Here is a 27,497-nt window from a genome sequence, read left to right as displayed (position 1 = left end):
CGTTATAAATTCTTGAGTTATGCATAAACTTGAAAGGAAGTACCATTCCCCTTCCGTTCTCTCCATTGAATGGAGTGGTGAGAACTTAATATTCATTAAAGTATTTTTTTTTACTCAAATACTTTTTGATACCAAATTTTATTTCATTTGCTCTATTAATTCTCGAGTTATGCAAAAAAATTATATGGAAGCCCCCTTTTCCCCCTTTATATCTTTCCGCTGAAAAAATGTGGGGCTTCAATGTATAACAGATACATTTCTCGTATCCAAATACCCTCACATGTCAGATATGGTTCAATTTGCTAGATCAGCTCTCCATTTATATTGAAAATTGTAAGGGAGACCTCTCCTCCCCCTTTTCATCCACCTTTTTGAAGCAGTACCAAATATTCATAGAAGCATTTCTCGTACCTAATATCGTTCCATGCCAAATTTGGTTCCATTTGCTGTTGTAGTTCTTGAGTTATGCAATAAAAATTGTATGAAACTTCCCTCCCCCTTTCCTTTCTCCCCGCTGGAAGAAGGAAGGGGTCTCAAACAATCATTTGAACTTGACACGTTCCCAAATATCCGCCCATGCTAAATTTGGTTACATTTGCTTGATTAGTTTTTGAGTTATATAAAAAATTAAAAAGAGGGCCCCTCCCCCCTTTATATATCCCTACTGGAAAGAGGGAGGGGTCTCAAATAATCGTAAAAATATTTTTCGTATCCAAATATCTTCCCATGCCAAATTTGATTCCATTTGCTATATTAGTTTTAGAGTTATGTAAAAACATATGAAAGAGGCCCCTCCCCCTTTCAACTGCAAAGAGGGAGGGCTCTCAGATAATCATTGAAATATTTTTCGTTTCAAAATACCTTCCCATCCCAAATTTGGTTCCAATATCTTGATTAGTTTTCGAGTTATATGTAAAATTGTAAGGTAGCCCCCCTCCCCCCTTTCTATCACCCCACTAAGAGAAGGGAGGGGTACCTTATATTCATTGATATATTCCCCGTTCCCAAAAACCATCCCAAGCCAATTTTGATACCATTTCCTTGATTGGTTCTCGAGTTATGCAAAAAATTGTCTTTTGTTTGGGTGGCCCCTCCCCCCCTTCCAGTCAGGGGGAGGGGTCTCAAACTATTATAGGAACCTTCCTCGGCCTCCAATACCCCCACCTGCCAAGTTTCACGTAAATCGGTTCAGTAGTTTCTGAGTCTATAGGGAACAGACAGAAAGACAGACAGACAGACAGACAGACAGACAGACAGACAGACAGACAGACAGACAGACAGACAGACAGAAATTCATTTTTATATATATAGATAGATAATAAAAAAGTTCCCCACTCTCGCATACATTTTACCAGCATCGACAATTTCGTACTAAGAAAATTTCGCTCATGAAATGTTCAAAATTTTAAATATCAATTGCGTTCACAACCGTTCCTTATGAGAAACATGCGGAATAATGAATAAACTGAACTCTAAGCTCGAATATGCATTTCCTAAACTTAGAGACTCAAGTCTTACGTTGCGGGGCACACAAACCAAAACGATGTGGCACAACGATGTTGTATACGATCGCGTTTAATTAGTTATTTTTTCGGCAGCAGATAAAAAAAAACAGCTCAAAGCTAGAAGAATAGTTAAAAAGTGTTGGAATTGAATAAAATAATTTTTATGGAAAAAAGCTATAATTTGGAAAAGAATGAGAAAACATTAAACAACTGAAAACAAGTTGGACTCGAGTTAATGAACAAAAAAAAAGTTATTGATATATGACTCATAATTTCTCCGGAATCCAACCAACTTTTTGCAGGAATTTCCAACGAACGCTAAAATTGTTTGGTGATATGGGCACAACTGGCGCACTGTAGTCTTGATAAGAAAATCACGTACATTCAGACGACTCTGCAGAAAATAGTCGCGATTCATTCAGAAACCATGATCGGAGGCCAATCATTCAATTTGATGTCCCCTCCGAGCGGGTACATATGGGAGGGATGGTTTCAATTTCACAGCTGTTCTTCGCAATGAAAGAAAGTGAACTCGAAGATGATTCATAAAACGTGACGGAAGAAATGTAATGTTGTTTGTTTTGGTACACCAGAAGAAAAACAGTCGCTATCAGGCTGGCAATGTCGTTATGTTTGTTGATAGTTCAATTCTGAAATGCCTTTCTCCAGATGTTATTCTGCAGTTCCTCGGGAATGTCAGATATATGTACATATGTACCACAATTTTGATATTGATGGTCTTGAAAGGATTTTTTTTAATTTATATTATCAATTGAATATTGGATAAAGTTTAATTATTTAAAGCTCCTTGCTATGATTCTGATCATATTAGCATTCTAATCAAATATTCTGATGAGGGATTAAAAATTGAAAATATTGTTTTTTTTTACATTTGACCTGAATAAAGCACAGGACAGAAGAAAATGCCATTCAAAGAGTCGAGTTTCAAGAAGTTTTTTGCAAAGCTGTGATGATTTTAACAACCCCCAGTTTGTTTACAGCTTTGATAAAACAGTTTAAAACTAGTTTGCTAACAAAGAGCAAAAAAATGTGTTTTATAGTAGGTAATTTGACCCATATCGAAAAAAAGGCCTACTTGATTAGTGAGGAATTTGTTTTGGACCACTTTTCCAAAGCAATGTATCAACGCATGTGAAATATAAAGAACCTTCTAACTTAACCTTAAGTTAGGGTTGCCATCCGTCCCGCAAAAGCGGGACATGTCCCGGTTTTTTTGACAATGTCCCCCGTCCCGCTTTTTACTCGAAATGTCCCGCTTTTTCCACTAGGTTTTCAAATAAAAAAATACAAGTTAGCCTACGTTTGATTTATTTTGTTTCAACATAAATAATATTCTTGCTTTTTGATTCATCCCTCATTTATATGGTTTTTTTTTAAATTTTTCTATGCAATTCCTATTACCGTCAGATTTTAATCTATCAAACAAGTCATTGCATTTAAAGTTGTAATCGGAACTCCTTCAAAGAGGTGGATAAAAAGGAGTTAAGAGAGGTTTCCCTTACAATGTTCAGTATATCTATAGAGCTGATCAAGCAAATTGATCCATATTCGGCATGTGAGGGTATTTGGATACGAGAAATTTTTCTATTATAAATTTGAGTCCCACCTTTTTTCAGCGCAAGGATATAAAGGGGGTTAGGGGCTTCCATACAATTTTTTTGCATAACTCGAGAATTAATCGAGCAAATGAAACCAAATGCGGCATCAAAAACTATTTAAGTACGAACAATATTTTCATGAATATTAAATTTTCACCATTCCATTCAATGGGGAGAACGGAATGAGGGATGGTACTTCCTTTCAAGTTTATGCATAACTCAAGAATTAACTACGCAAATACCAAACCAACCAAATTTGACATGGGATGGTTTTTCAATACGAAACATTTTTCTATTTGACACAATTCCTTTCTTGCAGTAGGAGGATAGAATTGGGAATAAAGGAAGGGAAGAGGAAAGCTTACATTTAACTTTTTTTTTTTTTCAAAACCCGAGAAATGGAAAAAACTTAAAAGGGAAACCATTTTGGTATGATTCGATGATTATCTGATACACCATCCTCCTTTCAGTGAGTAGATACATAGGAGAAGGGAGGTGAGCCCAATACAATTTTGTAAGCATAAGTTCTCAATTTATGCTAACGAAGCCAAAAAATGGAAACAAATATGGCATGGAAAGGTACTTCGTTACGAGATATGTTTCCGCGATTGTTATAGATCTTACGCTTTACAGTGTAGAGAGGGAAAGAAAGGAGGGGGCTCCATATAAATTATGTTGTTAAGCTTAAAAACTTATCAACCAATGGAACTATATTTGATATAAGCAGATTTTTGGGAACGAAAAAAATGGGTATGATTTTTAAAGATCACGACTTTCATTCAGCAGGGGGTGAAGTGAAGGCCAGGGGGGCTATCTTATCAGTTTTTTAGCATTAATCCAGAACATATCAAGCAAACACAACCATATTTTAAAAGTTACATTTTTTGCGTACGATTTATTTGAGACCCTCCTTTTGCAGGGCGAAGCTTAAAGAAACAGATTAAAATTATCAGATCTTTAACACATATTTATAGATCAAGATTCGGAAAATTAGTTTAAGTCATCTTTGTGTTGCAATTCGAAACTTCAGTTGCTGCTCTCATTTTTTAGCCCTTGCTTATGAGTTATGTTATAATTTGATTTAAAATAATGCCAACAAAACAATAAAAAATTGAATAATTTCTGAAAATATCATTTGTTTTTGAAAGCTGTAGCAAAGCACAGCGGGTCAGCTAGTTGTACATATAAATTAAATATGCATATAAAAGAACTGATTTATTTGTTTAAAATGTAAGCTGAATTGCCTAATGAGAGCCTTATCCAATCATTTGATTTGTCATGAAAATCAATCGCAAGTATGGAAAAATCACAAAAATATCTTGACATTTTTAAAAACAAAAAAACCGCTTGAAATGTTAATAATTTTTTCATCATTGATTTAATTTTTGTATCAATCAATGTTGTTTAAAAGTATTTCTGTCATTCGCACTTTTTTACCAACGGAAGGGCATTGAAAAGCTTCAACTTTGTTCGATGTTTACGCCTGGATTTAAAGCGTAGACGTTAACTCGGAAAGCTGATGTTATATCAACTGAACTATGCCCCCATTATCGATTTATAGAACCTTATACTCAAGTTATAGAGCACCGCACTTTAAGAGTCGAAAAAAGCATGTTTACATATGAGTACATTAGACCGCTGCAAGCTTTGTATGGAAATTTTAAATTCTCTAATTTTAACACCTCCCATAATTTTTTTTTTGGGTTGTTTTTGCTGCCAGAAATAGCAATAATTTTTTCGAAGCAATCCATTCAGTCCTGAATTAGCACAACGAGTTTTAATTCTGTATGGAAATTTGTATGGGAAAACAAAAATTTTCATTCAAAAATCGCCAGAATTGTACTGGAAGTTCCAAAAAATTCAAATTTGGATGAAAAATATTGCTTGATTCTTGCAGTACAATTCATGTGAACAAAGCATAAGTTGTACCCCAGAAAAGTTATTTGATGTTATACAAAATTTTTGTTTTCAAAAAAGTTTTTGTTTGCTTATTTGAAAGCTGTGTAGCCGTGGGATGAAAATAAAAAATCTCAAAAAACTGCTTTGCATTGCCAGAGAATTTCTTAATTTAAATAACCTTTGTAAAATCATTTCATGCAATTATTAACAGCTCTAGCAAGCAAAATCTCATATTTTTAAATACTTTTCAATGGACTCAGATTTTTTGTTGTGAAATAAATGGTTATAACTTTTTTCATGAAATTCTTAACTGTTATTCATGTTAGCAAAAAATGAAGCTAGAGAATAGGCAAAACCAAAAATGAAACACCGACATGGTTGCATGCTTATTTGAATTTTCTGCATGATTTAATGAGCAAGAATTTTTTCTTCCATACAAATTCTCATACAAAATTGAAACGCGTTGCGCTAACTCAAGAATCAACCATATCATCTAAAATTTTACACTGATGCTTGGTGACCCAAAACGCATCCAAAAACATATGAGAGCAAAAAGTCATTTTTTGAAGCAGTCTAAGTGTACAAACATTTCATGACTTTTTCAAACAAATTTTTAAAATGTCCCGCTTTTTTTGACTGTGTCCCGCTTTTTTTTTTCTCAAAATGTCCTGCTTTTTTTAATCCCATCTAGCCAGCCTACCTTAAGTCGTTTGAAGGAGAGTTGCATTACTTACTTACTTACTTACTTACTTACTCACTTACTTACTTAATGTTCCTGCGCAGATCCTCCAGTGCATAGGGCCTTGGTAAAAAAAACCTCCACTGTCGACGATCCGGAGCCAGCGTCTTCATTTGGTCCCAGTCAAGATTCTCGTCGACAGTCTGATTTTGGCGGCTAGGCTTCGCCGTCACGAGTTTCTCGGTCTGACTCTTCTTCGATGTTTTTCTGGATTCCGTTCTTGCGCCTCTCTGCAGATCTTGTTCTCATCTTTTAGCAGCGTATACCCAATACATCTCCACTTACGCTTCCGAATCTCGATTTCTAGTGCCCTTTGATGACACCGGCGATGTAGTTCCTCATTTGAGATCAAGTTTCCAGGCCACCAAGCGAGCGGCAAGCGATTCACAAATACTTGCAGTTTTCGCGTCGTTACCGCATATGTGCGCCATGTTTCGCACTCGTACAGCAATACGGATTTGACGTTTGAGTTCAAGATTTGAGTACGGATTTTAGGTTGTAGAGCGTGTTTCATAGACTCGCAAACGCAATTCGGGCAATTCTGATCCGGGTTTCGATGTCTTTCTTGGTACCATCATCAGACGTTACCTTGCTATCAAGATACTGGAAGCACTCCACTTTCTCAACTTCTGCCCAGCTACCATGAAACTGGAGGGATTTCTCCATCGACTTGGTCTTCCGACATTGACTTTGAGACCAGCTGCCTTGAAGCTTCCGGGGAGGTCGTCGAGTTTGCTCTGCATATCCAGTTGTGTTTGGGCGAGTAAAACAATATCGTCAGCCAGGTCAAGGTCGTTCAGTTGCTCCATTTGTTGAAGGATTCCAGGGCAATCCTCGGTTCAGTGCACAGTCGATGGATCCAGTCAGAATCTCATCCATTACGATTAGAAAAAGTAGCGGTGATAGGATACATCCCTGTCTCACTCCAGCAGTCATTTGGATTGGATCGGACAAGACACCGTCGTGCAAGATCTTTCACGAAAATAAACCTCGTTATGTGCTTCGATGAGATGGACTTCGGGGCCGCTTCCGAGTTGACGCCTAAGGCGGCGAAAAACGTCATAAAGTAATCGGATATCTCCATTGGTGGCGGCTCTTTCTTCCTCTTTGGCTAGGGAGTTTGGCTCTTGTCTCGTCTACAAGCTCGTTTAACTGCCTTTTACAGCTCCGCATATCGTAAGTGGGCAGCTGCTTTGGCTGACTCCGTACATGCCTGCTCGATTCCGACTATCGCCTTTCTCCGATCATCGACCATTCTCCAAGTTTCATCCGACATCCATTCACTTCTTCTTCCACAAAGTTTACCGAAAGTACCGAAAGTAAAGCTCGTCGTGATAAAGGCATTCTTGATTCCACACCACTATTATTCGACTGTTTCGTCTGCCGGAAGTTCCGAGGCTCGGGATTCTAGCTGTTCAACGTATACCCTTTTCAACTCTTTTGAATGGATGAATAGACTCAAACATGTTACTCCTAAGGCTTTCCAAACTAATGGAGATTATGCTTGTTATCATAGTGACAATTATCTCCATTTGTATCAGACATTGATTTGATGTCTTCATCGTGTCTTGGTTTTTCGTACAATTAGTGTGTTAAGGAAAGTTTAGCACCTTTCACACGGCAAAGAATAAGCGATAACCTTAAGAATTTGAATGCTCTAAATTTTAAGGCTTAACTCTTTTGAGTAAACGGCAGAAATTAATGTTTTGATCTTCTCTTTCTCACCAGTGATTTCGAAATAGCACAAGAAGCTACAGAGCTTCCAATTGTTGCCGAGGCTAGAAATACGCAGCTATCACACAGTGCACCAGTGGAACAAGAACACGGCAACCCGTACTTATACGATGATGATTTCAGCGATACGGATTCGTTCGATTCCACGGACGACGAAGAGCGCGAGATAGTCATGAACCGTCCGGATTCGAATACTTCCATCAAATCAGAGTAAGTAGTTGATTTTTTAAAGAGGTGAATGTATATAATAACATGGTTGTATATTTCGCAGACGAATAACCAGAGTAATGAAAGAACTGCTAGAAAACGAGGAGAGTTACGTCAACACACTTGCCAGAGGAATTGAGAACTATATTTCCATCATGCAGGGAAAAGATCTTCCTCCGGGTCTTCGGGGGCAGCGATACCACATTTTCGGAAACATCGAACACATCCACGAGCTACACAAAGACAGATTCCTACCCAGGCTAAGGCACAATCGAGCCAGCATCAAGGGAATTGCCGAAACCTTCATACGGTTCATCGAGCAGGATCGGTTCTATTGCTATATCTTGTTCGCGCTGAATCGGCCCAAGTCGGAGAAAATTTGCAACCGCAATTTGGAGTTCTTTCAGGTTGAAGCAAGTTGATCTAAATTTTGATGTATCACTAACCTTTCAATTTTTAGGTACGACAACAAGAAGTGAACGATAAGCTGGGACTGAATAGCTTTCTACTACAGCCGATTCAACGATTACCGAGATACAAACTGATGCTTGGAGAAATAAACAAGGAAGTTCTCAAACTCGTTGCCGATGAAGTAATGATGGACACCGTGAAAGACGAAATCGGCATCCTGTGCAAAGCTGAGAAGCGTCTCGAGCGATTCATCGATGTGGTGAACGAAGCGATGAGCATCAACGACATTCAAGAGTGCTACGAGGTAACCTTAAACTTTTTAGCGGAACATTATTTTTTTGGCCAATATTTTCGAGTTCTGAATTTTCATGCTTTTCCAAAGAATTTGGATGCGACTGCTGCCGAAATCATGAAGCCATTGGCGTTAGCAATTAACATTTTTAGTCAGGTCGTACACTCACCTCCAATTTTAGTACTCTATCCTAACCGAGGCAGATATGCAGCCCAAAGCAAACCTGTGAGTGGATAACTTATTGGTTCAAGACTTTTTGAACACATTTTCACACATGTTCTAGAGAGCACTTTTCTTGCACAGCATTTTAAAAGTATTTATGTAATGGTAATCGGTAAATTTTGATAACAAACTAAACTTTGATCATTTTCAAACAGTTGTTTCAAATAAATTTCTTACCGAGCAAACACAAACAGAATGATATGCTTCATTGATTCTACGGGACGTTTCTTCTTCCAGGAAGAACTGGAGCTGCCTTTCTATCATTTACCCTTCAACACCTATAGAATTATTTGGCAACGCTTGAAGAGTTTAGATTGAAATTCATTTTTTTAATTTTTGGCAAAGTAGAATTATTAGACAGAAATGAAAGCATCGATAAGAAGAAAAATCAAAGCTAAAGCGCTTTGGGTAGAAGATATTGAATAGATGGTGAAAATGTGAGCCAGGACTTTTGTATCGTGAACAGCTATTGAACTAGGGTAGCTGTTTTCATTATTTTAATAGAATTCCGTTTCATTTTGGTTCAAATATTGATTTTGATGATTAAACTATTTCCACCTATTTCTTTCAAATTATTCCACCTTTTTTAGCGATAGGATTCGGTTCATTCAATTGTTACAAACCGCGCAGAATATCAGAAAATGTTCCCTTAAGTAACAAGTCGGAATAAGCCACTGCCGTGATTATACGAATCTCAATTCAGAGATTCACTTAGACCCTTCTGTCGCTCTCAAGAATAGATCAATTACTGACTGTGTATTATTTGTTTGCCTAGTGTTGCCAAAATAGCAACGTTGCGATAGATATTTATTTTATTTTATTTATCTTCAGTGTTGCCGAATACAACTAATATTTTATTTAATTTTTAAATAAATAAGATTTATTTTCTGCATATCCTACCTCTCGCCCCTACATTCCTTCTCATCTGTATTCTCAATTAAAACTGTTTAAGCGTCGACTTTTGTATTTTTCCTCTAGAGCAAAATTTTATCCTTAATTTTTATTCCATATTCCACATCTTTATTCTCCATCCTACAAATTTTATTTGACTTTTGCTTAGCCTTCACCTCATCTCTACATTATTTCTCAACTCTACTCTCAATAAAATCTTTAATTTGCAGAATTTTATATCCCAAATATCCCTCATCTCAATTCTACATTCCATTCTCTGCAAAAGCTTTTCAAATCTTAAAATTTTATTGATTTTCTGAATATTCTTCATCCTATACAAAAATATTCTTCAGGAAAGCCTTCCCAATTTGTGCTTTTCCTGTCGCTCTGCTTTTGTTAACCAGAGCCGGAGCAATCCGCAAAAAAAATTCTTAGCAACAGCTTTCTTAAACTGCCTTCCCAACCACAAGGCTAATTCGAAACAAACAGTCAGCAACAGTAGCCTTAAAAATTCAAATGAAAATAAAAGATCAGAAGAATTCCGTTTTTTTTCCACCGGAAGGCCAAATCAAAGCAGACAATCAACAACAGCAGTCTTAAAAATCTGAGCATCCAAAGCCTATTCCATCTTTTTCCACCAAAAGGCCAAATCAACGCAAATAATCAGTAAAAGCTGCCTGAAAATCTGCACAACCAAATTCATTCCGGTTGTTTTTACCGGATGGCCAAATCAAAACAAACAATCAGCTGCAGCAGCCTTAAAAATCTGCACTTCCTAAGCCGATTCCGTCTTTTTGACTTATAACTTATTCCGTGACTTATAACAAACATAACAAAACAACTCCGTTTTATTCCACTGGAAGGCAAAATCAAAATAATCAGCAGCAGCAGCCTTAAAAATCTGCGCTTCTAAACCCAATTCCGTCTTATTACATTGGAAGGCCAAATAAAAACAAGCAGTAGAGTTAAAAATCTGCGCTTCTATAGCCAATCCGTCTTTTTCCACCGGAAGGCCAAATCAAAACAATCAGCAGCAGCAGCCTTGAAAATCTGCGTTTTCAAAGCCAATCCGTCTTATTCCACCGGAAGGCCAAATCAAAACAATCAGCAGCAGCAGCCTTAAAAATTTGCACTTCTAAAGCCAATCCGTCTATTTCGCAGATACGGAGGTCCTCCTCGAGCAATATCCATGTCTCGTGTCCGTAGAGAACAACCGGTCTAATGAGCTTCATATACAGGTTACACTTAGTGCGAGGGCTAATTCTTCTCGACCGCAGTTGCTTATGGAGTCCATAGTAGGCACAACTTCTGCTGATAATTCGCCGCCGGATCTCACGGTGTTATTGTCTGCGGTGACCAGTGAGCCGAAATAGACAATGTCTTCGACTATCTCCAGCTCGTCGCCATCGACCGTGACCTTGTTATTACTGGACAAGCGGGTTCGGTCGGTCTCAAATCCACAGGCCAGCGTGTACTTCGTCTTGGAGGTATTAATCATCAACCCAAACCTTCCTGCTTCGCGTTTCAGTTTGCGATAGATCTCCTCCAGATGATCTGCCGACTATATCAATGTTATCGGCAAAGCAGATAAGTTGACTGGATATGATGAAAATCGTGCCCCGCATTTCGCCCACCGCTCGTCGAATAACACCTTCTAGCGCCACGTTGAACATCATGCAGGATAGACCATCGCCTTGTCGAAGCCCCCTGCGCGATTCGAATGAACTCGACAATTCACCCGAAATCCGCACACAGCACTGCGTTCCATCCATCGTCGCCTTGATCAGTCTGGTCAGCTTCCCGGAAAAGCCGTTCTCGTCCATGAGTCCAATTTGTCACCCTTCTTGTAGATGGGGGTAATCCCTGCTTCCACTCCTCTGATAACTGTTCTACGTCCCAGATTCAACCGGTGTAGGCAATCAGCCAACTTGTCCGAGCACATTTTGATGAATTCAGCTGCGATGCCATCCCTCCTAGACTTGTTGCTATACAGCTGGCGAAAGGCTTCCTTAACTTCACTCATCGTTGGGAGTGGCTCCTCTACGTTCGTTGGCTACGCCGGCGTACCTTCGGCCACCGCCTTGATCTCCTGCATATGCGCCGTTGATGTGTTCATCGAAGTGCATAAAAGTCTACTTTATTCGGATTAGGTTTTTTTTTCCTTGTAGGGGAGAGCCCACTGCGACCAGTAGTTGATCTATTGTGGTAATTACCCCGCGTTACTGTATGCTATCAGGCTCACCTGCACTATGGGTTAAAGTGACAGTTGATTGCTGACTAAGCATTTTATCCCAATCGGGTATGATATCAAAGATGTATGATATAACCTTCTTAGGGCTGATATGCCACCATATGTCTTGTGCGCTTATTAACTTTGCCCCAAGAGCACGCTCTCTCCTATTAAGGAGGGCGCAGCAGTTGCATAGAAGATGTTCTGCAGTTTCTCTTTCGAACCCGCAGAACCGACAGTCGTCGTTTTGAATAATGTTTATCCGTTTGAGATGTTGTTTTGTTGGACAATGTCCGGTCAAGAGACCTGTGTAAGTACTTAACTCGTGCTTACTTAAGTTCAACATGTTTTTGGAGAGTCGTGCGCTTGGTTCAATGAATCTTTTCGCCTGAGCTGCTCCCTCTGCTGTTCTCCAGTTGGAGACAATAGTGGTGCTTTCCCAGTTCTTGAGTTCCATATTCAAGGCACTCCTCGATACTCCGCAGAAGGGTTCTGGTCCAATTAACAGGCCCTGAGATCCTTCCCTAGCTAGCTGGTCTGCTTCTTCGTTCCCTAGGATACCGCAGTGGCCTGGAACCCAGAATAAAAATACTCTGTTCCGTATGGCCAGGTTTCTTAGTGCAACAATACACTCCCATACTAGCTTGGAGTAACATGTGAACGTACTTAGTGCTCGGAGAGCGGCCTGGCTGTCAGAGAATATATAGATACTTGTGTACCTGTATCCTCTTTTCAAACAGGCTAAAGTGCATTCTAGAATTGCTTGAACTTCTGCTTGGAATACTGTTGGCCAGTTTCCCATAGGAATTGAGATCCTGAGTCTAGGTCCGAACACCCCTGCCCCAGTTCTGTTATCCATTTTTGACCCATCAGTAAAGAATTTAATCGATCCGGGAGGAACCTTAGGACCACCTGACTCCCACACGTCCCTATCGTTGATAGTTACATTGTATGGTATGTCTAGGTTGAAAACGGGCTCCATCCAGTCATCATTCCTTACAATAAGTGAACTATTTTAAATTTATTCAGGATTTTTAGATGTCCTGTAAGATCCCCCTCATAGAGAGTTTTGATTTTTGAGAGTCTCAAGGCACTACGTTCTGCCTCTAACTCAATAAATTGATGTAGTGGCAGAATATTTAGTAGTGCATTCAGAGCCTCGCTTGATGTGGTTCGCATAGCGCCAGTTATAGATAGCGTTGCTATTCTTTGAAGCTTCGCTAATTTCTTCCGGGCCGTAGCTTGCACAGTTTTGGTCCACCATACTAAGGAGGCATAGGAGATTTTGGGTCTTATTATAGCTGTAAATATCCAATGGATGATTTTCGGCCTTAGTCCCCATTTTTTCCCTACTCCTTTGAGGCAAACCCATAGAGCTGTTGTAGCCTTGGCTATTACATGCTCTAACTGTGGGTTCCATGATAGTTTTGAGTCTAGTATGATTCCTAGATATTTCACCTGCGATTCGAAGTTTAGCACTTCCCCATCCAGTGTTAGAGGTTTTAATGCAATTTTTTGTCTCATAGTGAATGCTATCACAGTAGTTTTGGAAGGGTTAATGTTCAGTCCCTCTTCCCTGCACCAGAATAGTGCGTAATTAAGTGCAGATTGCATTCTGTTTGACAACACATTCTCATATTTTCCCCGAACTATTATTACTACGTCGTCTGCAAAGCCAATAACTTCGAAACCCATAGATACAAGTTTGTTTAGGAGGTCGTCCACGATCAATGACCACAACAACGGTGATAGAACCCCACCTTGGGGACATCCCTTAGTTGGAGTGGCACTGATCGTGAGTCCTCCCAAACTTGCATAAATGGTTCTATCTATCAGCATGGTACTAGTCCAGTTAACAATTGCCATGTGGCACCCTCGTCTTTTCATAGCTGATTCGATTGAGTAATGAGATGCGTTGTCGAATGCCCCTTCAATGTCTAGAAAAGAAGCAAGTGCTATTTCTTTTGCCTCCATTGTCTTTTCTAGTTTTTGTGTTAAGGTATGTAAGGCCGTAACCGTTGACATACCTTTTTTGTAAGCGAACTGAAAATTGTTCAGCTTACAAAAGCTAAGATACTGAGATTTAATGTGCTCATCAAGTATCTTCTCCATTATTTTCAAAATAATGGATGTCAAACTGATAGGTCTATATGCCTTTGGTTGAGTTTTATCTTTTTTTCCTGGTTTCGGAATGAAGATAACGCGCACCTTTTTCCACTGGGTGGGAATATGACAGAGGGTCATACTGGCGACAAACATCTCTACCAAGGCAGGTGTTACCATTTGTTTTGCTTGCTGTATCTGGATTGGCATAATTCCATCTTCACCAGCAGCTTTAAATGGCTCGAATGTACTTATTGCCCTTTTTTTCATATCTAGCAACACTGTTACGTCTGTATACATCACCGTTCTGCTCCGCTTTTAATCCAATATTTTGTTAAGAAAATCGTTCTAAGCTGCTCCAAAGACCGTCTGACCGATTCACCGATACTACCGGCAACCCACCAGCATAAAGATCTCCACGGTTCTCGCAGGTAAAGGCTTGAATTATTTAATATTGTGCTGGCTCTATTGTGGATGATCGAGCCATAGTGTCGCCTCCACTAGCTCTCCCACCGTGCCCCACCCACCCCACCTTTCGCCTACCCGAGGCCGTGGATCGATCTGAGCTAAACACCCTAATGTACGATACCCACCAGTAGTCCTGCTCGCCACAACCGTTAAAACAATAACAGAAACCTACCGATCATCCGTAATTGTAATCCCGTGTAACCAACCACCGCATTCTGCAATAAATGATCAATTTCTGCTGCTCTTTTTACTGACCATCCGATATCCCCGCCCGGAGAGACAAGGACATCTCTCACGATTGTAAACAAGCATCCGTCGCATTCCCGCCTTGGTGTGGAATCAACACTTTGCCCCAGTTCCCGCAGAAGGTAAATAGTGCAACGAAATAGCCAACCAAACAACAAACAACGTCCTACTCCCACCAACAACAACAACAACAACAAGGCAAGTGAACGTCATCTTTTGACCGTTAGCAGAGACTACATAAAACGTCACAGAGCAGCGCCATCTAAACGTCAGGTTCGTTAACTACCACTTAACAAGTCTACTTTTTCACAATGGCGAATCTTTGTGCAAAATGTGCTCTCACCTTCGACGGCGAATATGTGAAGTGTGGAGTTTTTTGTTCTCTTGTTGTTTGTTTAAAATGCTCTGGGCTACATGATAACTCTCGGTCAGATCTGCGTAAAAATGAGCATCTGGTATGGATGTGCAACAGCTGCAAAGTTATGGTTGCCAAAGCACGCTTTTCTAATGCTCTGGTGTCTACTAACGTTGCCAACAACACGCTCATAGACTCCTTGAAAGAATCTCTAAAAACTGAAATTCGTGAGAGTATTCTTCACGAAGTTCGAAATGAGTTACGAGCCAATCCTCTTCCGGTGAACACCTGTACCACACCAAATCTCAATCCTAGGATTGAGTCATCAGTGCGGTCTGCTGTAATTTCATCCGCGCACCTTAAGCGTCGTCGGGAAAGACCTCCAGTATTTGACCGTATCAGCGCTCGTCAGCCAAATCTGCTGTGCGCTGTAGGTACTGGTGCTTCCAATAACGAAATTGCTACTCAAAATAATTTATTTTCAACACCTCCGTCATTTTGGCTCTATTTGTCTGGCATTGTTCCGAATGCATCTGAGGAAATCGTTTTGCAATTTGTGCGTTCGCAACTTGGTACTGAGGATGTTCAGCTGAAAAAGTTGGTTCCCAAGGGCAGAGAGGTCGCCACTTTGTCCTTCGTTTCTTTTAAAGTTGGCATTTCGCTGGATTTGAAAGAAAAAGCTCTGTCGTCAGAAACATGGCCTGCAGGTATCCGTTTTCGCGAGTTCGTTGATAGTACCTCCGATCGTTTTTTCCCGAACCCGAAGCAGCCCCGAATGGATTTCAAACCGAACCAATTAACACCGTTCGCGACTCCAATCTAATTGGACCTACCTACGTTGATACTCAACCCCCGCTAGTACCAGCTTCCTTTGATGCATCTGCAATTTCGCAACCCCCCACAAAGAAACCGAACGCTAAACTCACGTTGTACTACCAGAATGCAGGCGGTTTGCGCACCAAGACGAATGAGTTCTCTCTAGCCCTGTCTTCCTGCGACTATGACATCATCATGATTTCAGAAACTTGGCTTAAGAGCGACATAGGCAATAGTGAACTAGCTTCGAATTTCAATATTTACCGTACCGACAGAAATTGCAGCACTAGTAATCTGAGACGTGGAGGAGGTGTTCTGATTGCAGTCAATAATAACATTGACGCAGTTTCGTTCGCAATTCCCGGATGTGATCATCTTGAACAAGTTGTGGTACGAATCAGGAATCAGTGCCGTTACATCTACCTGTGTTGTGTATACTTCAGGCCAAATAGCGATACTTCTTTATATGCGTCTCACATGTCTGCTCTTGATCACATAATGAACATTGCTACTAGCCAGGACATTATCGTCGTAGCTGGGGATTATAATCTACCCAATCTAAATTGGAGCTTTGATGAAGATTCGAATGGATTCTTGCCGGTGAACGCCTCCACTGAGCAGGAGCTAGCTGTTATAGAATCAACAATAGCTTCTGGGTTGTCTCAGATGTGCTCGCTCGTCAACGCAAATGGAAGAATTCTCGACCTTATGTTTATTAACAGACCTGATCTTGCCGAAGTTGTACACCCACCATGTGCAATTTTGAGCACTGACCGACATCACCATCCGTGTGTAATGATAGTGCATTATTTATCTGATGAGTTTATGGACACCGCATGTTCCCACCAGCAAAATTTGGATTTTACGCATTGCAATACAGATCATGTTATTGAACTGTTGATGAACATAAACTGGCAAGCAGAGCTTGGAGATCTGAGTGTAGATGACGCGGTATCCACCTTCTACTATCATATGTGGGAGATTTTACGAGCGTACACACCTCCTAGACGATTGCGCCGACAAAAGACCTATAATCAACCTTGGTGGAACTCCGAACTTCGGAGAAAACGTAACGTTGTTCGTAAAGCCCGCAAACGATACTTTCGAGACAAGACTGATGAGAACAAATTATCCCTCTCTAGACTAGAGACTGAATATTCGGCAATTCGTAACGCTGCATTTGATCAGTATATTTTGAACATCGAACGTAACGTTAAACAAGATCCTTCTTATTTCTGGAAATATATCAATAGTCGTCGACTTGGAAATTCTATTCCTTCATCTGTAACGTTTCAAGAACGGACATCGGAAAGCATTAAGGATTCTGCTGGTTTGTTTGCCGAATTTTTCAGTAGCGTGTACAGCTCACTCTCTCCAGACTGCACTAATGATTACTTTGGAACACTGCAAAATCGTGACATTAGTCTCCCGCAGCCCGTATTTTCAGACCAGGAGGTTCTAAAAGTATTGGTATCCATGGATTCTTCGAAAGGTTCGGGGCCTGATGGGATCCCAACGTCGTTGGTCTCGAGAATTGCTGTATCACTTGCCACGCCACTTAGCATGATTTTCAATCTATCGATATCGGAAGGTGTCTTTCCTGCTCTTTGGAAAATGTCCGCTATTGCTCCAATTCATAAGTCTGGAAACGCTCATCGTGTGGAAAATTATCGACCAATATCCATTCTTTGCTGTTTCTCCAAAGTATTTGAAGTCCTGATGTACGAAAGATTGTATACTGCAGCTGTCCCGTTACTCACGGAGGTCCAGCACGGCTTTGTCAAGAAAAGGTCAACGTTGACAAATTTAATGTGCTATGCCAGCGAATTGCATACAGCCACATATAAGAAACTGCAAGTGGACTCTATATACATTGACTTCGCGAAGGCCTTCGATAAAGTTCCACACAGAATCGTCATAGAAAAACTTACTCGCTACGGCTTTCCTGTATGGGTTACCAAATGGTTGTCGTCGTACCTGCATAATCGTCGAGGTTTTATCAACATTCGTGGTACTCACTCTATTGTGTTCAACATGCCATCAGGTGTACCGCAGGGCAGCCACTTAGGACCGCTTATCTTCGTGCTGTTTATAAACGATTTAGCAACATGCCTTCAATCACCGAAACTACTGTTTGCTGATGATTTGAAAATCTATCGAATCATAGATTCAATAGTGGATTGCGCTGCGCTTCAAGATGACATCGACAGATTACTGGCGTGGTGCAATATACATGGAATGGAAGTTAATGGCGGTAAGTGTAAGTGCATAAGCTTCTTCAGGAGTAGAGCCTCAATCGTTTACGACTACACTTTGAGCGGAAGCTCACTCGAAAGGGTAACCTCCATAAAAGATCTTGGGGTTACTTTTGATCAAAAGCTCACTTTTGCCCAGCATGTCGCGACGACTACAGCCAAAGGTTTCGCTTTGCTCGGTTTTCTTCGTCGGAATACGTCAAGTTTTGAAGACCCGTATGCATTGAAAACTTTATTCTGCTCGTTAGTACGCAGCGTCTTAGAATATGCTGTTCCTGTTTGGGCACCCTACCACTCCGTTCACAGCGACAGGATTGAAAGAATCCAGAAAAAATTTCTGCGGTACGCATTACGCCGTCTGCCCTGGCAAGATCCCGTACGGCTACCTCCTTACTCTGAGAGGTGTGGCCTACTATCAATGACGCCTTTGAGTCAAAGAAGAAACTATCTTCAACGAATGTTCATCTACGATATTTTGACCAACGCTGTTGACTGTCCTCAACTGCTCCAGAGTTTAAACCTCTACGCCCCAGCTCGACAACTACGCAGTCAGTTGATTTTTTGGTTGCCAAGAAGCAGAACAGTATTTGGACAAAATCACCCCTTATACCGATGTTGTCAAGCTTTTAATGTTGTCTCGCACTTATTTGACTTTCATATATCTAAATCTACGTTTAAAAGTGCAATCCGTGATGTAAACTAGTTTTTAACTAATTTTTAATAGTTTTGTAATCTTATTCATAAGTTAGTTTTAATATTAAGTCTGTATGACAGTAGTCAAAGACTCCAAATAAATAAATAAATAAATAAATAAATAGTTAACCATTGACTGTGTAAAGATTGTGCGCGATTTGCGGAGAGCTTCCTCGCGTCTAACACTTCGACTGGGTCTTCCAGCCAGAGTGTCCATAATCTCTAACCCTTCGATGGATCCTGGAAAATGCGTACTTAGTAGTAATTGAAGTGTTTCTTCTGGGTCTGTAGTTTCGGATTAGGTTAGCAAGCTCAATTTTTCATAGCATATCTCCTCAACGACAGCGAAAGGTTTTCCGGTTTTGCAGCGTTATTGAGTACGGGAAATTTGGGCTCCATATCAAGCGGTACATTCGAATAGGATAGAGAGGATACAACGATGCTTTATCAGATATGCTCTACGACAACTACCATGGAACTCGACTCATTTGACCTCCCGCCTTATGAACAACGCTGCTTGCTACTAAATTTGCCGACGTTGGCATCAAGGCGCATCTTCCTGCAACGGCTTTTTTATTTTCGACATCCTGCATAATAACGTTGATTGCCCAGAGCTGTTCTATCGTTGTTACCGTTCAATGCTCCTGTGAGAACAACTCGATCCCAGAATTTCTTCAGGCTTGCTGTTCGGCGAACCCAGTATGGCCAAAACAATCCTCTAGATACATGTTGTGCTCGTTTTAATGAAGTAGTTCGTGTTTTCGATTTTAATATTTCCAAGAATATGTTTAAATCTAGAATAGGATAATTTTTTAATTGTTTAAATACTGTGAACCATCTGCCAAGATCAAATAAATAAATAAATTTTTCAGAAACTTTTACGTCAATCCTCTAAGTTTTCATCTACACTTTGACACAGTTTACTTTTAACAGTTTTGTTTGCTGTTCTTTAAATCTCACCTGAGGGACTCCCCTATAGACCACCGGGGTAGAGCTTAACAGCTGCAGAAGATAAACCTGAACTAAATATCTGCTATTCTATTGTCACTTCCGTTTCTATAACGCTCAGAAAACAGCAGTACATTTCACGGCTTTTCGACTGTTGACCTAGCAGGAGCTGTGCCACATCGATGTGACTATCTGCATTCCTCCTAACGCCTTTCTAATACCGTATTCGTTTTCACCACCCGAAAGTGTTGCACCATCCACGCTGAAAACGAGCATGAATCGAGTTTTGCACTCACCTTTGTTGGTGTGCGTGAAATCGGCAGTGTCAACAGAAAACATCAAGCTGTCAAAAATCCATTACAGCTGGTATTTGTTTTCGTTTGACTTCGAAAATTGAAATGAAATTTACTTTAGTTGATCATTGTCTTTTAAATAATATGAAAATTTTAGCATGAATTTATATACAGACCCCGTTCGATTTTGGCAACACGCTCGTACATTTTGTGTTGCCAAAATCGAATGTTGCCAAAATCGAACGGTTTTTTTCTCCAGTTTTTTATCAGTTATTTTTACAAAATAACTAACATTATTATCGAAAACGTTATTTTTAGTCAATTTCCGACCATTTCTAGTAATTTTTGATTTTTTTTTCATCATGTTTTTGATGCATTTTTCACTTATCTTGTTTTGTTTATAATGTTTGTTTTCATTTGTCATATTTGCTGTTTTTTTCGTTCTTCATCATTTTTTAGTTGTTTTTAGTCATTTTCAATCTTTTGTTTGAATTGGTTTTTTAACTTTTCGAATTTTTCATCTTTTTGTCATTTTTTAGTACTTAATAATTTTTTTTAAAAACTTTTGTTTTTATTGTTGCATTTTATCACCATTTCTGAACACAAAAACGTAATAGTGGTTTTTGTCTGATTTAAATTGGTTCTGTTACAACGAAAACTAAATTGTAATGTTGTTTCTAAAAACCGTTCGATTTTGGCACATGTGCCAAAATCGGATGTTGCCAAAATCGAATGTTGCCAAAATCGAATGTTGCCAAAAACGAACGGGGTCTGTATTATGTTGAATTGTGAAGATTTCAGATTTATTTTGCTTGGTAGATTCGCCTCTGGCTGTGATGATAACTGCAATACTGGCTGATTCTGGGCAGTCTATGTTTGCGGCTGCTGCTAGACTGCAGTTCCCCCAGCTTGAAGGTTCCGGTATTTTGAACGTTTATTCCTCGCAAATCTCATCTTCGTTCGAGTACCTATTTCCGTTTTCAGATTACAAAAAAAAATCTAGGAAGTGAAAATGGCGAACTCGGATCGCGGAAGTCGGGGGAGAAAGTTTTGCTAACAGACCGAAACGAACGAAATTCAAGCTCCCAATGCGGGTGTAGTCTCGAACTACCGTTTTTAAAGGGCAACGGGTGGATCCGGGACTTGGCGCAACCGAGCATCGTCGCCCTAAGACACAGCTCGAAGCTGGCTTGTAGCAGAGTAGCTTCGATGCAGCTGAACGCTTCTTGCTGTGGAGACCAACATATAGGACCCTCCCGAACAACAAAACTTTTCGGTTTGGGCGATTCCACCAAATCTTTGGGTTGGCCTTTTTGCACTAGGATTTGCTGCTCTTTTTCAGCATCGCCTGGAACCGATTGCAGCAAGCCTTCTGGGCACATTTCTTCTTGGGAGCGTTGTTTGCTTTGGAACGTGCCATCCAGGTGAAATTCTTCGCCTCTGTTGAAAACGGCACTGGTATTGAATCCGGAACAATTTTCTGTTCTTCGGGATAATAAAGAGAAAAAAACAGCTCGAACTCAATTTTGCGGTATAGAAATAAACCAACCAGCTGATATTTGTTTACATCGGGAAGCACGTGCTTTCAAAATTCATGATAGTATTGGTGAGAGCGCAAGCAACACCGAATATTTTCAGAGTGTTCCACCGTCCACTTTATGGTGCACTACCAGTGGACTACTCTTCGTGAAAACGAGCATGAAAACAGCAAAAAGTGCACTACCGGTAGTGCCCCGGTGCACCACCACTTGAAAACGAATTCTCTATAAGTCTTGGTTGGTGCTTGGTTATCATATATAGGGTACCTAGCACTTGAACTAGCACTACTGAATTTTAAGACATTCCTAAAAAACGTCAAATCCGTGAAGTTCAACTATCTCCCCTTTAACACATTCGTCGCCACGCTCATTTAGGCAGTTTTACTAGCCGGGCCCAAAAAAATTCTGGGAGCGAGAAAGAAAAGAAGGAGAGTTCCCAGATTTGCAACGTGTGGCTAAACTGAACGGCTAGCTTGAGTAAGAGAGCGTCGCCCGCTTTTTGATGTGACGGGGCCCCCCAGGAAATACACCCGTCACCCGAATATGGGTGCCATGGCGACGAACTTGTTAAATGAGTTCCCAGCAAACATTTAAGAGGGTATATCGCAGGAACAACAGAATTATTCAAACAAATACACCAGATGAAGAGATTGTTTTAAACTTACCAAAATAACATATAGCTACAAAAGTGGAGGCGATATGACAAGATTTGAAGGATTCGATTTCCCCTCAAAAAGCAAAATATATTTTTTTATTCGTATCAATTATAGTCGTTTAACCATCTTTATGGCATTCGCGACTTTATCAACGTTGCAGTTGGCGGATCGTTATTGAAAAACTTATCCGGTACAACTGTGTTCGATGTTTTGCTCTTGGGCTCGAACGGCTCAGGAGACAACAGACTTGCCAACTGAGCTATATCACAAGCCGTAAAATATACGTTTTTAAGTAATTTGAGTAGAACGGAAAAAAAATCCCCGACCGAGATCATTTCATCAGTTGATATGATTCGCGCTATAGCTCTATATGTATGATTATCTGTTACCGGTCAAAGGAAGAAAGAAGGAAGGATCGCACATTTATCCTAAATCAGTTCAATCAAATCGTAAATGTCGAATTAGCATATTCTCAACTATTTGGAGACTTATTTACGAATTGACTAAACTGCTATCCGATTCCACTTTTTTTGGGCAAGACTTGTCGTAAATGAATGATAGAAAATCCCTCAATACCAACTTGTTACGATGGTTATTGAAAATGTCTTAATATTCGAATTGGATAATCATTTCTATTACGATTTCATGTTAGCTGGATTATTTTTAAGTGCAATAGTTCTAATTCTATCAGTTTGAGTAACAAGTATTTACACTGTAGTCATACTTTTGCAAAACATGATATTAACAAAGATTGGGATTGGTTCGGAATTTTAATAAATGTAAACTAACTTTTTTTTTTCACAAGCTTATCTTCAAAATTATTTTTCTATTTTGACATCGCCAGATTAATCTTCTACACCAAGGAAAATTCCGCAAAATGTTCGAGCTGGACGTCTACGATTGGGACCGACGGCGCCGATATCCGGGCAAAGTATTTTTCTTCGAGAAATGCATCATCTATACCGAAAAGTTGAAAGATTTCCTCGAATACCGGGGCCACTATGTGGACTCCGAGGTTGGAGTGTTCAACGATGGAAAGTCAAAACTGTGCGTCTTTTCTCGCAAACGAGGTATCCAAGAGGTGGAATTTTCAAGTTCGGACGTTGCACTGGTTCAGAGAATGGCCATCCAAGTCGAAAACGTTATGAAAGGGTTCGCTCTCCAAGAGCGAGAGCGAATCAACGACCTTAGCCGGAAAAAAGATTGGGTCGGTTCTCAGAATCGAATTCCCAGTGTGGTGACCATCAATCGAGGCAGTGTTGCCAGTACCAAAAGCTCCTTTTCGATGATAAGCAATAACAGCAGCCGTAAGTAGATTGAGTCGTATGGATTACGGGTTGATTTTTCTTTTACACGAATTTAACTTTCAGGTGATAGTTACGAATCGACATCTCAAACCACGTGGTATGTTGTATTATAAGTGCAACACGCTTTGTGATTTACGTGATAAAACATGTATGTCTGTGTTTTAATTCCCAAATCATATACATAAGCCACAGCTATAAGCAAAACCAAAATAAATCAACCGCATCATGTGCTTACTTTAAATTTTTGTCGTCTCATTTATTTCATTCCCTCATTTCCTCTCAAATAAATGTTTGGCAGCGAATCTGGGTTTTCGCGAGATAAAGGTTAAAGGCGCTACTTTAATGTTCACAAATTGTGTTAAATCGGCATTGAGGATTGATAAAATGTTCCAGGGATTCTGAGAAGCCGATTCAAAGTCTGGTGTCGGCGCAAAAACATTTTTGCCAGATACTTACTGCCAATCGAAAATACTACTTCGATGAGCTGCCTGCAGAACTATCTGCCAAAATCCAGCACTTTATTGAAATTTTCGACCAACTGCTGGACATTCATACCAGAAGAGTTTACGAGGATCTTTCCCATCCAGATGTGGGAATCGACGAAATTTGTGAATTGTTTCTTCTCTACTTCAAGGTATAATTAACAAATTGTTATAAGGTTGAAATGTTTGAAAACACTTTACATTTTAGGAGGATTTGTTCAAACCGTACTATTCGTTCGTAAAACATTTCAAAAAAGCATCAGGAATAATGAAAAATATTCATAAAGCTTCGGTAAGTTTTTGGTTTAAGAATTATTCTTCTTTAAGTTTTTACTTCGGTGAAACTAAAATAACGCGAAAACGCTGAGAATAAAACACCCTAGTGTTATTGGCAGCTATTTCGAGGCTAGCAAAAACCGTAACACCATTAAAATTAAATTCTCTTCTCTTCCAGCGAATTTCCCTAAGTGATACCATGGTAGTACAAACAACGGATGAGTTTGCATTCTTGCCGATCGACATTTGGAACAAATACCTCGCCTTTATTCAAACTCAAATTGTCAACATGTCTGAGCAAATGAATGAAAATCTAGAAAGTGTGGACAAGGAACTGTTTCGGAAGCTGGCTTTTGTCGAAGTGCAGGTCAACACATTCCGCAAATCGTTGCTTCAAAATTTCCGACTGTTTAACCTGGATGAGAAAATATCGGCTGGAGTAATCGGATTGGTGACTTTTACTGATCGCGTCCGATACGGCAATGAAACACTCGGCTCCCATCGAATTTTGCTCTGCGAACAAGGGTGTGTTTGCGTAAAGATTCAACTGATCAAGGATCTCGATCGGCAAGTGGAAAAATACACTCGAGTCGTGTTTGTGGATCGATTCAAAAGAGACGCGATGGCAGTTAAGATAAGTAAAAAACTGGACGTAAGACTGAACTTTGAAATCGATGGCATGAAACATGCGGTGGATTTTGGTAGCAAGATCCACAAGGATAAATTCTACGGTCATTACTGTATGAACTACAGTAAAACATTCAAGACGTAATAGTATAAACTGCCAGGTTGATGAACAAATCAGGTGCACTTGTAATTTATTAGTCTTCTGATCCAAAGTTAAACCATACAATTCTAATTAAAAATATTATACAGCATGTGTTGTCAAATTTATTTTTTATATACCCGATCGGTTAATAAAACCTACCAACTCGATTCAAGTTTGTTCTACTGATCTGAACTCCTTCTATTTCTCTCACTCTGTTCGGATGAGGGTGGTCTAATTGGTTAAACCGGTAAAACAGTCCATTTTCTCAATACTGGAAATACCGACTTTTGGACGATAAAAACCGGTATTTCTGGTAAATTTTTCACCATTGTTTATTTATTTATTCTGATCAACAGATCACGTATAGATCCAAATGATGAATTAAAATTAAAATTAAATTAAAACAAAACACTTAGGTCTAGCTACGGGCTCCTCAGCGCACTTAGAACTTTTCTTCGGAAAACATCCCTCGAAACGTCGAAGTCAAAATGCTCGGAAAAGCGGTTGAACGACTTCATTGCACCAATGAGGGCGCTGTTTGCTCCATAATTGTTCATTCGAATGGGAACATACAATTGAAGATCCTGATTTTTGAGACCACGGGGTCGCACACTTAGTGGAATAGCTTCCAGTAAAGTGGGACAGTCGATTCGCGATGTTAAGATATCAGCAACGAAAGATGCACGGGTTGCATGTCTACGGGCTTGAAGAGTGTCAATGTCTATAAGGCGGCATCGATTTTCGTAGCTTGGTAAGCGGAAAGGGTCTTGCCAGTTCAGATGCCTAAGGGCGAATCGTAAAAAGCGCCGCTGGATAGCCTCGAGACGTTCAGCGCCGTTCTGGTAGTAGGGGAACCAGACGACAGATGCGTATTCAAGAATGGAACGAACAATGCTGCAATATAGGCTTTTCAGGCAATACACGTCCTTGAAGTCCTTCGCTACTCTAAAAATGAAACCAAGACTTCTGGATGCTTTGTTGACTACGTAGTTTGTATGTGTCTTGAATTCCAGTCGCTTATCGAGGATGACACCCAGATCGTTAATATGGTCCACGCGTGCGATGGGCTGTTCTCCAAGGTAGTATTCCGCAATCAAAGGCTGCCGCTTACGAGAAAAACTGATAACTGCGCATTTGTTACGATTCAATGGCAAGCAATTGATGTCGCACCAATTAGCAAAGAGGTTGAACTGATTTTGCAGAAAATTAATATCGTCGTAGTCGTTTACGGTGTAAAACAGTTTGAGGTCATCAGCATAGCAAAGTTTTGGGCTGTCAAGGAGTGAAAGCACGTCGTTAAAATACATTAGGAAAATAATCGGTCCTAAATGGCTTCCTTGTGGCACACCGGAGGAGGCAGAAAACTACTTGGAAAAGGTATCACCAGTCCGAACAGTCAGTTTGCGCCCAGTCAAATAACTGCGAATCCAGCCAAACAAAATACCACCGAACCCCAAGCGTCCAAGTTTCCCTATGGCAATTTCGTGGTTCACTTTGTCGAATGCAGCTGACAGATCGGTGTATATGGCATCAGTTTGAGATTTTGCAGCAAAGCTTTCATGCACAAAAGAAGTGAACGTCAACAAGTTGCTTGTCGTAGAGCGTTTAGGCATGAATCCATGGTCATTAGAAATGTAATTCTTACAAAACGAGGAGATGAGATCTAGGACCACCAATTCGAATAATTTGGCTATCGAACATAAGGCTGAGATTCCACGGTAGATGTTGACATCTCGTCTATCACCTTTTTTGTGGACCGGGAACATATAAACTTCTTTCCACAGTAGCGGAAAGGTAGCTCTGTCAAGCGAAGCTTGAAAAATAAGACGAATAGGAGTCAACAAAACAGGCATGAAACTTTTTATAAACGAAGCTGGTATCCCGTCCGGACCCGTAGAAAAGGAATTCTTGAGCTTCGACGCTGCCTTTGAGGTGATTGCATCCCCGATTTCAATATCGTTCAATGAAAAACCCAGTGGCGAAATGTTCCTGATAGCACTAGCCAAATGCTCTGGGGATGTGGAAGCTGTTGTGAAGATATTTGGAAATTTTTGGGCAAAAAGATCGCAAATTTCACGATCAGAGTTCGCCGTAATGTCATCCAGAAACATGTGAGTAGGAATACCAGGTTCTTTCCGCTGACTATTCACGTGTTTCCAAAATGATTTTGGGCAGGATTTGAGGTTACGTTGTACTCGGCGAAGGTAGTTCTGGTAACAACGTTTGCTGGCTTTTTTATAAGCCGAATTAAGCTTCCGATATATATACTTGGTGTGAGGAGATTTTTGTTCGTTATAATTTCGAAGCGCACATCTTTTTTCCGTTTTCAGTCGTCGCAATTCAGTCGTAACCGAGGGAGTTCGTAGATTTTCTCTGATAGTACGTTTAGACACATGACGATCAATTACATAGTTCAGGATATGCGAGAAGGTTTCTGCAGCAGAGCTCCGAAGTCCAGTCGATGGTGGCCAAGATGCGAGAAATGTCATCGAAGTTGGCTTTCTTATAGTCGAGGTAAAAAGCTGGTCGATATCGAGGCCATC

At 40.1% G+C, this 27,497-nt stretch overlaps 1 protein-coding gene across 2 annotated transcripts in view; it reads left to right on the top strand.

The window, feature by feature from the left end:
* The window catches only part of LOC129747101 (uncharacterized), a 46,316-nt gene extending 21,202 nt beyond the window's left edge, over positions 1-25,114 (top strand). The window contains exons 4-12 of one of the 2 annotated variants that reach the window (XM_055741123.1): positions 7,491-7,706; positions 7,768-8,110; positions 8,164-8,418; positions 8,497-8,631; positions 22,965-23,427; positions 23,491-23,524; positions 23,821-24,061; positions 24,118-24,201; positions 24,364-25,114. In XM_055741123.1, the coding sequence (XP_055597098.1) occupies positions 7,491-7,706; positions 7,768-8,110; positions 8,164-8,418; positions 8,497-8,631; positions 22,965-23,427; positions 23,491-23,524; positions 23,821-24,061; positions 24,118-24,201; positions 24,364-24,957 (2,365 nt within the window). In that variant the 3' untranslated portion in view covers positions 24,958-25,114. The remainder of the gene's footprint in view (positions 1-7,490; positions 7,707-7,767; positions 8,111-8,163; positions 8,419-8,496; positions 8,632-22,964; positions 23,428-23,490; positions 23,525-23,820; positions 24,062-24,117; positions 24,202-24,363) is intronic. The other variant, XM_055741124.1, reaches the window with a different exon arrangement.
* The last annotated feature ends 2,383 nt before the right edge of the window (positions 25,115-27,497 follow it).

Source organism: Uranotaenia lowii, chromosome 2 (assembly GCF_029784155.1).
Source record: "Uranotaenia lowii strain MFRU-FL chromosome 2, ASM2978415v1, whole genome shotgun sequence".
Lineage (NCBI taxonomy): Eukaryota > Metazoa > Arthropoda > Insecta > Diptera > Culicidae > Uranotaenia > Uranotaenia lowii.
The sequence above is the reverse complement of the archived record's forward strand: the minus strand, read 5'-3'. Positions and strand labels throughout refer to the sequence as shown.